The sequence below is a fragment of the Cynara cardunculus genome (genome assembly GCF_001531365.2).
Source record: "Cynara cardunculus var. scolymus isolate 2C chromosome LG 11, CcrdV1, whole genome shotgun sequence".
In the NCBI taxonomy this organism is placed as follows: domain Eukaryota; kingdom Viridiplantae; phylum Streptophyta; class Magnoliopsida; order Asterales; family Asteraceae; genus Cynara; species Cynara cardunculus.
Window position 1 is genome coordinate 1,089,155 of NC_037538.1, and position 14,133 is coordinate 1,103,287.

A 14,133-nucleotide genomic window follows, 5' to 3' on the forward strand; every position below is an offset into this window, starting at 1 on the left:
GGTTGTGGTTTCGCCCCCACCCGAATGCTTCTCTCGGGGTTCCTTGGTTTTTTCTAGTGGTTGTGGTTTTGCCCCCACCCGAGGGCTTTTTAGTGTTTTTTGCTTGATCTGGAGGGGTCTCCCCCCTCCTTATCAAAAAAAATCAAAGACGTTATCATTAAAACAAACTCGCTTATAATCGATTATTATGACATTTCTACAAATTAAATCACCATCAATAATTTAAAGAAATCTTTCTTTTTCTTTTCCCTTTTTTTGTTTGGCCAAGAAAGTTGAAGCAATTATCAAAATGCAATCTTGAAATTGTATGTGCAAAATCTTTAAAGAAATCTTGATAAAACCTAAAAGTTTCTTGAAAAGACTAGAAACCTAAGAAACATGATTGCTTTTGTCCATTTATTCGTTACCAATCTTTATGTTCAGCGTTTCGTATCTGTTTTATTTATCATTGATATGTATTTTAGGTGTTTCGATGATAAAATTCTTTTTAAACGTATTATGAAACTTTTGGCTACAATTCTACAAGTGCCATAGTACCATATGGGGTCTGATGGTTCGTTTTTTGTATTCTTTAACAAAATGGGTGACGAAAATTCACTGATTATAAACCTTTATTTGAAGCCATATGTTATTTGTGTGAGATAAAAAAAAAAGCCGAGAGGACTAAACAAATGCATATATATATATATATATATATATATATATATATATGTGTGTGTGTGTATTAAACGGTTTATAAACGTATTAAACAGAAGTAATCAAGCGAAATTCGGAAATGAATCAAGAAAATTAATGATTAAATATATCAAAATGGTAAGAAAAATATGAAAAAAAGGTTGAAGCAAAAAGCTCCTTTTTTTCTTCTCTCTCATCAAACCCTACAATATTTTCCTTACCATGTTACAACATCTTACTAGTTATAGATTTTACAATGTGCCATCACCCCACCACCCACAGCCGCCACCCACCACCACCGCCACCACCGCCGCCGCCTACCGCCACGACCATATTCTTGAAATTAGTCTAAGATTATACAATCAATTTCTTGAAGAAACCATCAATGTGTCTTCTTCCTCTCTCTCTCTCTATACAGAATTAAAGATGCCTCTTAATTGGGGCCTCATTTATGTTAAAAAGGAAATTTGGTATCATGGGCTCATTGTTCAACTTTCATTTGACCTGTAAAAAGCTCATACATAAGTTAATTTGACTTTTTAAGTCACAAAAAGTCAAACTTCAGAAAGAGTCAACTCACCATGAAAGCTTTGTGGCTGATCCTGGCCTAATGCCATCTTCACAACACTTTGAAGATCATTTTCCCAGAATGTTGAAGCCTGTAATTTCCATTTAATAAGCATTCTTGATCAAAAACCTTGCCATGTAAGCAATTTGTTCGATATGCACATGTCTATAATATGCATAAAAACCAAGAAATAGTTTCAATTACATATATTCACATGTGCATATCATACAAATGAATAGTTACTGAAGTTTTCTTCGGTTTTCCATTTTTTGGGGTTTTCCCAGAACCCCCTATCTCTCTCTCTCTCTCTCTCCCTCTCTCTCTCTCTGTATATATATATATATATATAGAAATATTGGGAAACTAATTTACCTCGGCAAATCCATCAACGGGCGATGGCTTCACGATTGAATTGCGATGCATTGCCGCCATTAAAGGGTTCATGGAAAATTGATTCTCTGATCCATCAAGAACTATGCCATTATTCTGAGATTGGAATCCATATGGGAATGGCTGTGTTGAGTTCTCAAAAGGGTTCATGCTGGTTGGCACAGACACCCGAGACCGAAACAACTGAAAATTGCACAAAATTTACTCCCAAATTCAAACTAAAACAAAAAGAGATACACCCAATTCAAGTTAATCTTTCATGGTCCCAAAGATTCAATGAAAACAGGCAAGGAAAGCTTACATCTTTAGATAGAAGTGCTTCCATGGTGGCATCCATCCTCGGACTAACAGTTGCCAATTTCATCGATAAGAACTGTAAGGAAAAAGAACCCGAAAACAAGCTTTCAGAACAAATTAACATATATTTTGACCATGGTTTAAGAATTTAATCTATTAAATCAATCTTTAATTACCTCGACTTGCCGTTGCAATGCCTGTACATAGTTTATAATCTCATCAAGCATAACAGCTTTTCCTGTGACCTTTAAAATCAAAACCCCATCTCAAATTACAACCTCAAAGACTAAATGCTTCAATCTTGGCTTCAAGAACTGAATAAAAATGGAAACTTTATGCTTACTTTGTTACAACCAGGAACAAGATCTTGAAGAAACTTCATCCTCTCACTGATTTTCTCTCTTCTGACCTAAATTTATCAAAAAAAAGGGAAGAAATGTGAGTTGGGTTTGTGATTATATCATTAGATGTTTCACTAATCTTTCTAATTTTAGAAAGTGAACCAAGATGAATGAATATTATTAGCATACTCTTTCTGCAAGACTATGACTATCAGTAGCTTGACCCCTTTTGGCTCTAACATGAATGTAATCCTTTGGTGGCTCTGATGGCTTTGGATTTCCCTTTGTTTGTTTCTGATTCCCTTCTCCCTTTTCCATTCCCTTTTCTTGTTCATCTGACTTGCTTCTTTTTGCATTTGATTCTTCCTTTTCAAGTTCTGCCACAACCTGCAATGGAAATGTTTCTTTAATCTTTAACAGTCTGTTGAAACAATTGGAAAAATGGGATGATTAGAAGGAACAGAAGGGGATGAATTGACTTAACTGACCTTGTCATCTTTTGCATAGATAGTACTGGATGGAGTTTCTTTTCCCTTTCCCTTTGGAATCCCCTTTCTCTTTCTTCCATTAGTGTTAGTACTCTGGCTTTTCATGCCAGTTTCCCCACCTGGGATTTGTTCAGAAACTGATGATTCCTCCATGGAATCACCAAATTCTATGTTTTCTTGAGTGGAGGACATTGCTAGCCTGCTGAACTTCTTATCAGAAACTCCAATTCTATCCTTGTCGTCTGGAATTCCCATGAATTGAGACCCATTCTTGAAAGATTGGCTACTTGAGACTCTTGACATCTTTGCTGATTCCACTACATGAGGGAATTCAGTTTCTTTCAGCCCAAAATTCTTGCCACCAAAACTTGAGAATCTTGCTGCTCTTTCAACAAATACAGGATCTGTAGGGAATGGAGATAGTGGTAATTGGTGGTTCCCTGGAATTGGTAAATCCCCTGGAATCTGATTTTCTGTTATTGACAGGTTGAGCTGTGGTGGTGAACTCAAAGGAGTATCGTAACAAGAAGTGTTGTTACTATGGTTTCCATTAATGCGAGATTGTGGTGAAATCTCGCCGGAATTGCAAATGCTTCCTAGTCTACCAATCAGTTCCCGGAGAACAATGCTCTCGCCGCCGCCGCCGCCGGAAATTGGGATTCCGGTGTGGGAATTCGCCGGCGACGAGACAATTGAACTCAAGGCAGACTCAAAAAGATCCCTCTGGTCCATTGAATTCTCGCAATTCGGGTTGAAATAGCAATTCCGGAGTCGGTCTGTGCTACAATTCAGCTCACTGCCTTGAATTTCCATTCCAAAGATGGAATTCCAGGGTTGGGGGATTCCATTTCCACCATTGGTGAAAGTTTTCTCTTTTTCCATAATTGAATTGAAATACAAAATGGGGTTAACACTTTCTTGGTAAACCTCCAATTGGGTGTCTTGTTCTTGAACAATTAAGTAAGAAAGATTGAAACTAAGAGGAATTGATAATCTTTTTCGGTTCTTGGAATTCACTCAAGTGTGTGAAAGATAAAGGGGGTGTAGGGGTGTGTGTGTGAGAGAGAGTGTGTGAGAGAGAGAGAGAGTGAGTGTGTGTGTGTGTGTGTGTGTGAGAGAGAGAGAGAGAGAGAGAGAGAGAGAGAGAGAGGGCAGTTGTGAGTCGAGAGATGGGTAATAACATAAAAGCATAAAGAAAAAAGATAAGAGGAAAAAAAAGTGAAGATAAACGTTAAAAATGAAAAAGAATGTTCAATTTGACCTTAGGGTTTCTTACATGCAAAAGTTCGTTCGTTTTAGTTGATTTTCTATTCAGGGGTGTTTGAGATTACTTATAAAAATAATTTATTGATTTATTTCGGTGTGATATCGATAATAAGTATTTCTGAGTGTTTGGATAAACAAATTATATTGATATCAAACCGGTAAAAAAGAGTTTTTGAAGAAGTTAAAACTCTTCTTACTTATAATAAGTTAATAAGCGATTTTATAGAAAAGCATAATTTGTTTCAAATAAGTAATTCCAAACACCTCCTAAATCTTGTAATAATAATCTGTTTGTATATACAATAAGGAAGACTTTTATTTTGAAAGAGGTTTTTTCATAAATGGAATGAACGTGTTTTAAATTAGTAGGGGAAGGTTTGGACACATTCTGAACAAGTTACTTTCTATATCATTAACTCATTATCGAACAGTTATGTATAACTGATCAAATAAGTTGCGAGTCTTATTAAACTCAGTAAGTTGCTAACAGACATTGCCCGTATCTGAATTTAATTCTAAGATATGATATAACTTTCTTTACAATATTACACTGTACAAATTCAACTTCCATCTGTTCTAAATCATTAAACATTTCACAAGATTTGATCCTTGATTCATTACGAATTTACATTCAAATAAGCCATCATGGTTTCTTTTCGTGATTTTATTTGATATGGGGACGTTGCTTCAAATGTGTCATGAGTGATGAACCACTTGATTGAGATGATGCCTAATGTGCGGGTATTAAGAGCAGAAGATAAATCTATTATTTATATTCGATAATTATATTATTTAAATATTATTATCTCAAGTTTAATTATGTGATTTACCTGTTAATTTAACACCGACATCTTCTGTCTTCGTGGGGTTGGAAACTATTAGAATATCGTTCTTCAAGATTTGATTTAGTTTCGGTCGTAATTTCAACAAAGGTTTTTTCTTTCTTTTTGCTGATTGGTTTGAGCTTGACTCCAAATGTCAAAAGTACCAGGAGGTCTCGGGTTCAAATCTAAGAAGAAATAAAAATCCCCTTGTGGCCACGAAGGTTCAAATGCGGGGACTTCGGGCTATCTGCAAAACATGTAGTCGCCCTGGGATTAGTCGGCTCGCATAGCGGGTTGGATATCCAGGTTAATAAAAAAAAGCACACTCCATACAGAAAATGACTGATAGTATGAACCCCCTTTTAGTCCGGTCATGGCTTTGTTTTGGCAGTATAAATAAAACCAAATGAATGTAAGTAGGATTTTCTGTAACGTATTAATAAGCAATACCAATGCTGTGAGTTGTTTCATGCCATAAACAAACTCGAACGTACAAGAACTTCGTTGGACAGACCGATTCTCATCTCTTACAACCTACAGAATCCGCTCTATTCAAACCCTTTATGATGGAAAATAAAGTTCAGTGAGGATTTCGTTCATCTGATGCATACATGTAATGACATCTGCTAATACTTGTTGAATAGGAAAAATGAGAAGAAAAGAAAACCGAGCCTCAATTTTTATATCACATGCCCATTTTGAACTAAAATAACTTTTAAGTTATATCAGTAGATTGCTTCAAAGTCTGATTATTTTAATTTATTGTTCTTTTTTTGGCGTTTTAGAAGTTTAACTAATTGAAGTTTAGAGAAATGATGTTTTTTTTACCCCGAATAACATTTCTTTCCTTTAAAGGCCACACATAATATTTTGAATTTTGTAACCGATTCATAAACTCATAAACAGATACGACCCAAATCGTTTTACGGGTCCCACATAGATCTATGACCATCATTTAAAATGTCATATAGATTATCTTTTCAAATATTTGATAGTAATTAAATTAACATGACAAATACTTTCTTGATAAAAAAAAAAACTTTTGTATACAAACATATCGTTAGAAAACTACAAATTAACCAAAGAGCGTTTGGCTTATCGGATCGGAATATGGGTTTTTGGACTTTTAGAAGGACAGGAGTGCAAACATCACCAACTGTGAATATGGTATGTGAGTTTATTTGTTGCATTTGTCGTATGCAAATACTTAAAAAAAACAATTAATAATGTTGTGTGTATAGAAACAGTTGTCCTTTAAACCCTTGAAAGAATACTTAAGACATGGGCCGACTTCGAATTAACAGTCTAGCCTGGTCATGGACCGATCCGAGTCCTGTCTGGTTTGGTCTAATCCTCTTTGGTCTTTTATCTTGTCGAGTTCAACCCAATGGCATCACTATCGGATCCAAAATCGATCTCGTCTAGCCCATTAGGACGGGTCCAATTGAAGATCACTAACACGAAAGACACGACATTTTGAATCCAGTGTCTAAGCGTAGAAATTACTTTTTTAAGCAACAAAATAATACAAAGACAATAGTTCAATTACATATGCTATAATATATTTCGCATAAGTGATAGGATTTTACTAGAAAACAATTATTTTCTATACTATATTATAAAGCATTTGATAAAAACTCCTAAAACCCATTTTTTAAGCGTAAAGTACCGTTTATTTATGCATATTACTTAAAACTCAAGATTGCAAGTAGATTGTGCGTAAGTACAACTTATTAAAGCTCTATATCTGGATTCGTATAACTAACTGCAGATAAACATAATCAAATACATGATARACATCTCATTTTAAATATAAAAAATCTAAAATATAATTARGATAATCATTGAGTTCTAACMGAATACTTAATTATTATCTTTATAAAATGTTATATTATTAAATCAAAAATAAATTATTTCATTATTAAAATTAAATTAAATTATAATAAAAAAAATAAATTAAAGAAACTACATAAAAATGAGAACTTTTAAATAGTTGATTTGATATTAAATTTATATATATTTTTTTCAAATTTCTAAGATATCTTCAAATTTATATTTTATTTAAAAATAAAATCATTATTGTTTTCTTAAAAACACATAAAATCGTATTTTAACATCGATAGAGACATAATAAAATAGAACATTAAAATCGAGATGTGTCTCGCTGCATTGCGCGAGTAGTCTTCTAGTATTATTTAAAGTAGAGATTAAAAGCATTTCCAACAACTATGTTATATATTTATTTTAAATATTCTATTTTAGAAAGAAAAAAAAAGCTTGTAAATCTCGAAAATATGTATTTTATCATAGATGTTGGAGATGCTCTAAATTTTCATATAATTGTCAAAATCCTTATTTTCGAGTAGGATTTTCTAGGTTAGTTGGCATAGTTTGTGTGCGTATTTATACGTGTGTGTGTAGAGAGAGAGAGGGGGGGGGGCAGAAGAGAACGGAAAAAGGTAGTGACGACGACGTCGAGTTGACGACATAGAAAAACTGGGCATTTAAGCAAGCCGCCCGGTGGAGTTTCATGATACGTTCCTCGTGGCAAAAAAAAAATGGTTAATGATACACTCAACCAACGAACTATGACTTAGTTATTCGTTTACTACGATTCATCTAGTCGAAGTAACTACGAGCTTCGAATTCAAGTAATAACATTCTTGAATCATCAAAACTACTTCGATATCTCTTTTTTGGTTTCCCTGTTGTGACATGACGTTAAAGCTTGTGGCATGCATAGGTCGATACGCATTTTTGTAACGTGATATTTGATTTTTCTTACATATTTAATGTTTTTTTAGTGAAATTTGAAGGCATTGACGAGACGATTATAGTAGTATAATTTGTAAAAAAAACGCATTTTTTAAATACATTTTAATTCATATGTGATTATTTATGTTAATATGATAAGGGTGTAAAATAAAAAATGAAAAAGTAAGGGATATATAATAAATCAAATCATTAATTATAAATTTATAAAATGTAATTAAAAATAATTTGCTAGAAGATCGGGGAGGTTGTAAGCTTTAAAAGCTTATACAATATCCTTAATTGGTTATACCTCCTAAAAAAATTCAAAATAACCATAACTCGTCTTTTTTTAATATATATATATATATATAGTGTGTGTGTGTATTGTCAGGTTTAGGGAAAATCGAAAAAGATGAAAAATAAGGAACACTATGGTAACCGGGTATGTACATGTATATATAAGTAATTTGTGAGTAATTTATCTTATATGTATAAGTGCATAAAAACCAAAAACAACTTCAACTACTTGTATGTATCTATGCATACTGTACAGATGAATGTTTATGAATTAATATACATACATACATATACACATATATATGTATATACATATATAGCTTTATATATATATATATATGTATATATATATATACATATAATATACATACATACATATACACATATATATGTATATACATATATAGCTTTATATATATATATATATGTATATATATATATACATATAATATACATACATACATATACACATATATATGTATATACATATATAGCTTTATATATATATATATATGTATATATATATATACATATGTATATATATATGTATATATATATATATATATATAAAGCTATAGTGTAGAGAATAATTAGAGAGGAATTAATAGAGTATTAAAAAGTAGGGGAAGGAAGTTGGGTTGAACACTCTGTTACCAGTACTCTACTGTCACTCTTTGTCTTAATGTCTCTTCAATCATTAACCCCAAATTTCAAACCCTAAATTTCACTCTATTATTTTCCTTCTTCTCTTTTTAATAAAATATTATGGGTTATTTGTTTACCTCTTAATAATTCAATTAAAAGACAAATTTTGAATCGTTAAAAGGTAAATCTTGTTTGGCAAAAAAAAAATATATTTCTTAATGGTTCTAAAAGTCTCTGAATGATTTTGTATCATGAACATTCCTTAACCATTCAACACCATAATTTCATTGTAAACAATTATATTTCATTTTTTATTATATCATGAGAGCCTCTTAATCATTATGCATCGAACCATTCAGCAATTGCCAAACAGCCTCATTAGTCTGCATATAATATAAAATAATATTTAATTCTTAATTAATATTATTAAGTAAAATCTAGAAAAAGATTTCTATCAAATAATTAAGGGGTCGTTTATTAAACGCTTACATGGTAAGTACTTACTGAGCAATTTTCCTCACCGAATGAACTTGTCAAGGGGCAAGAATCTTACCCGGTAAGAGCGATGATAATGATGGACAGTATTATCCGGTAAGTGAGAGTGATGACTCTTACCCGCGTAAGCGTTTACCAGGTAAATCGTTACATAAATATGTTTTAATGTACTACAATTTTACCCGATAAAATAAATTATATTGTTGACTTTTTACGTTAAGCGCTTACCAAATAAGCATTTAGGTAAACAACCCCTAAATCTACCCGTGCATATATAAATTATACATGTTAGATGTCATGTTAAAATATTTGTATGTAATTAAGGGATTGTAATATACAATTAAAAATTATTATAATTTAATTTAAAATATATATATATATATATAATATTTTTATAAATAAAAAGGAAAAGAAAAGGTTAGAAGGGATAAAAACAAATCTAAAGGGTTCAAAAATTAGGGGGAAAAGGAATCTAGAGGAGTTGTAGGTGGGGTCCATCTTTTTTGAATTTTTTTAAAGGCAGAAAGCCAATAAATTGTATTAATACCATAAAAATACAAAAGTATAAGAGGAGATGGAAATAAATTCTACCATAAAAACATCAAATGGTTTTTGTTCTAGCGGTCTGTGAGTCTTTAGTATTTTAGGAGATCAAAAGTTTAAACCTCACTAAATGTGAGAAGGGTGTATAAGTTTATTTGTTATATTTTACCGTATATAAATATTATATACTTCAGAAAAAAAGAGGGGAGCAAAAACGAAGGAGAAAAGTAAAATAAGGCGGCAACGAATCGGGAGGCTAAAATTGATTACGGAATCTAAAACGTAGCAGTAAAGAGAACGAAGAAACCAAGACCGAAGCTCATTTCCAGCAGTGAAAAAATCAAATCCAAGCCGATTTCCTGCAGTGAGAACACAAAATGCCTTTCTAACGGCAACTTCGAACCAATTCTTTTATTCGGTATTTGATTTTTTACACAAGTTATAATTAATAATTAAAATTTTAAACAGAACATATACAATGATAATTTATAAAAATATAATTAAAATGAAAAAAAAGCTTATATGAGAATAGGAGTTAAGGTGAAAATGTAATACAGGATATGGACCTTTTGATCACTTTTAATTCAACCTCCACTCTATGAACTGTGATTCTCTGGGTAATTGATCCAGTCCATCTTGATGAATCTCATCAGTGTTAGATCTTCAATTAGGTATGATTTGATGGTCAAGATATTTTCTCATCTTTCTCAGCGTAACTTTCATTCTCATCGTACCCAATCCTAGTTAAAATTAAATCAAACCACAAATGTGGTGTCTGATTGGTTTGAGCTTGGCTCCAAAGGTCAAAAGTATCAGAAGATCTCAGGTTTAAATCAAAGGAGAAATAAAAATCCTCTTGTGGCCACAAATGTTCAAATGCGGTTACTCCGGGCTATCTACAAAGCAGGTGGTTGTCCTGGGATTAGTCGGCTCGCATAGCAAGTTGGATATCAAGGTTAATAAAAAAAAATTAAATCATATTTATATAAAAATTTGAAGCCAAATAAAAAAAATAATTTTTTAATTATTATGATATATGATACAAAAGTTCAAGCATAGTTCATTTTATTTTTTAGAGTAAATTACAAGTTTGAACCTTTTGGTTTGTCATTTGCAATTTCAAAATTACAAAATAGTCATCGTAGGTTTGTAAAAACATTCAGATTTAATCTTTATCTAACGGTTGTTAAAAAAACTCGTTAATTGTGGAGCATTTTTCTTCCTTTTATAACTTTTTGTTTTTTACCCGATCAAAATCGACTTTATTATTTTGGTCCCTGTGTTTTTTTGGGTGAAAAATGAAAAAGATCAACAAAAAGACGAAAACGTCCATCATTTTCAACGGCCTTTAGAGAAGGACTAAATACGAACATTTTTGTAAGCCAAAATAGTTATCTTGTAATTTAAAAATCACCACTCTCACTTACCTAAACGATTAATATTCTCGGCCATGAAAATGGATTTACCGTAAACGCTTATCGCGTAAAAGTTATCTCCCTTACTTACCAGGTAAGATTTTTTCAGTTTTTATTATGTTTATCTGGTAAGACAATTGAACTGGTAAGCAATTACCGAGATAAATGTTCAGTAAATGATTTCTCATTCTTTTAAAAACAATAAAATAAAAATTAAATTAATATAAAATAAAATAAATAATTTCCAAAATCGTATATATATTTGATTTTTTTATTTTTTAAAAAATAATTCATTTTAAGACGAAATAAATATTGACCAAAAATACAAAGCTATAGATCTAAAGGTGGCGTTAATCATTGAAGTAGCCCATATAAATAATGTTTGACCCAATAATTAATCCATTAAAATGATTAATTAATTATTATTTAAATATTTGTCAGAATGGCACGAATTACTATGCATTTATCTAATAAAATATTCACATTTATTAAAAAAATATTTTTTTATTAAAAAATAAAACCTCCTGTTTTGGTTTGTAAGACAAAACGTAATATTCGTTTATTGGTAATTATTATAAAAATAAATTACAAATAGTTGTTATGATATTAAAAATTACTTAAATTGATATCTTTTATTAAATATTGTTAAAAATTGTCCATATTTTTTTATATATTAAATTTAATATATAATCTTTTATTTATTTAAGTTTTAACTTTTTAGTATTTATTTATTTAGTTTGAATTCGTTTAGTCATGTTCGTTTAGGCCTCTTCGTTTATGTTTGTTTAGTTCGTTCGTTTATGTTAACGAACGAACACGAACACACCTAATTCCTAAACGAACACGAACAAAATGATTTTCGTTCGTTTACCATTCATGTTCGTTTGTTTGTTCGGTTAAGTTAAACGAACAAACATGAACAAAAATGAACAAACCTCTATTCATCTCTTAGTCATTTATATCTATAAATTTTCAAAATATCACTATCTTCACAAATGACACCTCCGTGACTTACGGATGAGCTAAAAGACAGTTTTTCACTTTTCACACAGGTTCATAAATGGCACCTCTGCAAATTGGTGAAAAGTGAGTTCTTTTATCTTTTAGCTCATCCATAAATCATGAAGGTGTTACTTACGAAAGTAATGATATTTTTAAAAATTCTAATTAAAAAAATGAATAAGAGATGAATTTGATCGGTTAAAATGATTATTTTTATTAATTTTTAAAAATAAATAAATAAAGAAAGTATGAATGAGTGGAGAGAGAGATGATGATAGTCCTTGAAATGGTTAAAAAGTTGTCGGAGGATGTATGTATATGTATATTATTTTATAAAGCAAATTTAGTAAAAGTCTTAAAATTTTAAAATACTAAATGACCAAGATATCCTTTATGCTACTCTTATGTTACTTTTTCACTTTTTCATCCATTCCTCTTCTCACATACACTCACCCTCTCATAACTGATTTTTTTAAATTATAATTTTAAATATACACTTTATACTCCTATAATTAGTTAATTAATTTACTTTACGTCCTTTACTTTTAAATGTTTCATTTTAAACTTTTATCAAATTAACATACATAATCGTATATCAATTAAAACATGTTTAAAAAATACATTTTTATTTTAACAAGTTACACCATTATGATCGTCTCGTTAATACCTTCGAAATGAGTCCAATATTGAATAGTTTTTGACTTAATTATATTATTATATATTATATATACTGTGAAAAAAATACTTTTAATATTTACGATTTATACTTTTATAGTTATTTATTTATTATATACTATATATTTTGGGGTTAGGTTGTCCAAATTGCACTGTATAATATGTTCTGAATTAATATGTTCTTGGGTTTTTTTGAAATATATATATACATGTATTAATTCAACCTTAATCTGAGTTTCTGGACAAGAAAAAGGATAAACAGATGAAATTTCATTCTAAAACTCATCTTGATCTGTCAAATTTGTAGTTTTTTTATTGGTTTTGAGTGTTTATCTTAAAACTCAAGTTTCTTGGTTCTTTGTTCTTGGTGTAAATCGAACACATTTGTAGAGTCGTTTAAATATGTTGGACTTTAAATTGTCATACAATTTTTTTCATCAATAGTCTGTAATTGGAACCATAACTCTTATTTATTCAAATTGTATTAATATGTAAAGACCAAGTGTAACCTATATCATCGTTAAATCTTATCTTATAAAACTAGTGGAACTTCAAAATCATTAAAATTCATGACTCCCGCCGCATTGCGTGGGTACACAACTAGTGTATATATATATATATATATGTATATGTATATGTATATGTATACATCAATCACATTTAACGAAATCAAGCTTCTCATGTGTCTCATCGTACCAACGAATTTTCAAACATATGTTATATAATTTTTAAAATTTAAAATAATAATTCTATAATTTGTCTGAAGTTTTTTTCATGATTCTCTATTTTAGAGAATAAAATAAGAAAACTGTAGAAAAGAATAAAAAAAACAGTCTAATCTGACCGGTTTAAACAATTTGGGTCTGTTATGGATTTACCTAAAAAACATAACGTCTATCTATAAAATAAAATTTCTACCAACATAACATTATTAAAAAAAATATTATAACCGGATTATAAAAAAAACATTTATCTGAACAATTAAATAAAAAAACATCGTGCAAGTTGAATCGTTAAAAAAGAGTTAAACAAACTCACCAAGAATAGCTCAAATTTTATACGATCGTTGAGTAAGTCGATGAACAATTTGGAATTAGGTTTTTGATTTCTGATGAATTTCAGTATTTTGCTGTTAAGAATATGGACAACTGAGAAATAGAAACTAGCAAGGTAATGTCTTCAGCATATTTTCTAATCGAGTCACAAAAGTTTAGTTTACAACATAAAAACTATATATAATTAATATATATGTAGATATGGGTTATTATACAACTCTTTACATTTGTACAACCAATACAATCCAATCTCAACCGTCCATTTAATTTGATAAATATGTAATTTTATAGAAGTTTTGATTGTTTCATAATGTAAAGTATTGATCATAATTAATGAACCTTATTCATATTCCATAAATATTTATATCGTAATAAATTAACTCTCATCATTTCCATAAATATT

General features: G+C 30.3%; 1 protein-coding gene across 1 annotated transcript; it reads right to left on the reverse strand.

Moving 5' to 3' along the window:
- Positions 1-1,081: 1,081 nt before the first annotated feature.
- On the reverse strand, positions 1,082-3,786 carry LOC112521799 (transcription factor bHLH62-like). The gene is made up of 8 exons (XM_025130790.1): positions 2,760-3,786; positions 2,461-2,658; positions 2,274-2,339; positions 2,107-2,175; positions 1,935-2,006; positions 1,616-1,816; positions 1,256-1,334; positions 1,082-1,179 (listed from the first exon to the last, which is right to left on the reverse strand). Exons 1-8 carry the CDS (start codon positions 3,639-3,641, stop codon positions 1,157-1,159), a joined length of 1,590 nt encoding a protein of 529 aa, XP_024986558.1. The 5' UTR covers positions 3,642-3,786; the 3' UTR covers positions 1,082-1,156.
- Positions 3,787-14,133: the final 10,347 nt, after the last annotated feature.

Excerpts from the sequence above, each read along its gene's own strand:
- LOC112521799 (XM_025130790.1), bottom strand. The coding sequence starts at position 3,641 with ATGGAAAAAGAGAAAACTTTCACCAATGGTGGAAATGGAATCCCCCAA. Across the intron at positions 2,659-2,759 it reads TCTATGCAAAAGATGACAAG|GTTGTGGCAGAACTTGAAAA; the intron begins GTCAGTTAAGTC and ends TTTCCATTGCAG. Across the intron at positions 2,007-2,106 it reads CATTGCAACGGCAAGTCGAG|TTCTTATCGATGAAATTGGC; the intron begins GTAATTAAAGAT and ends TTTTCCTTACAG.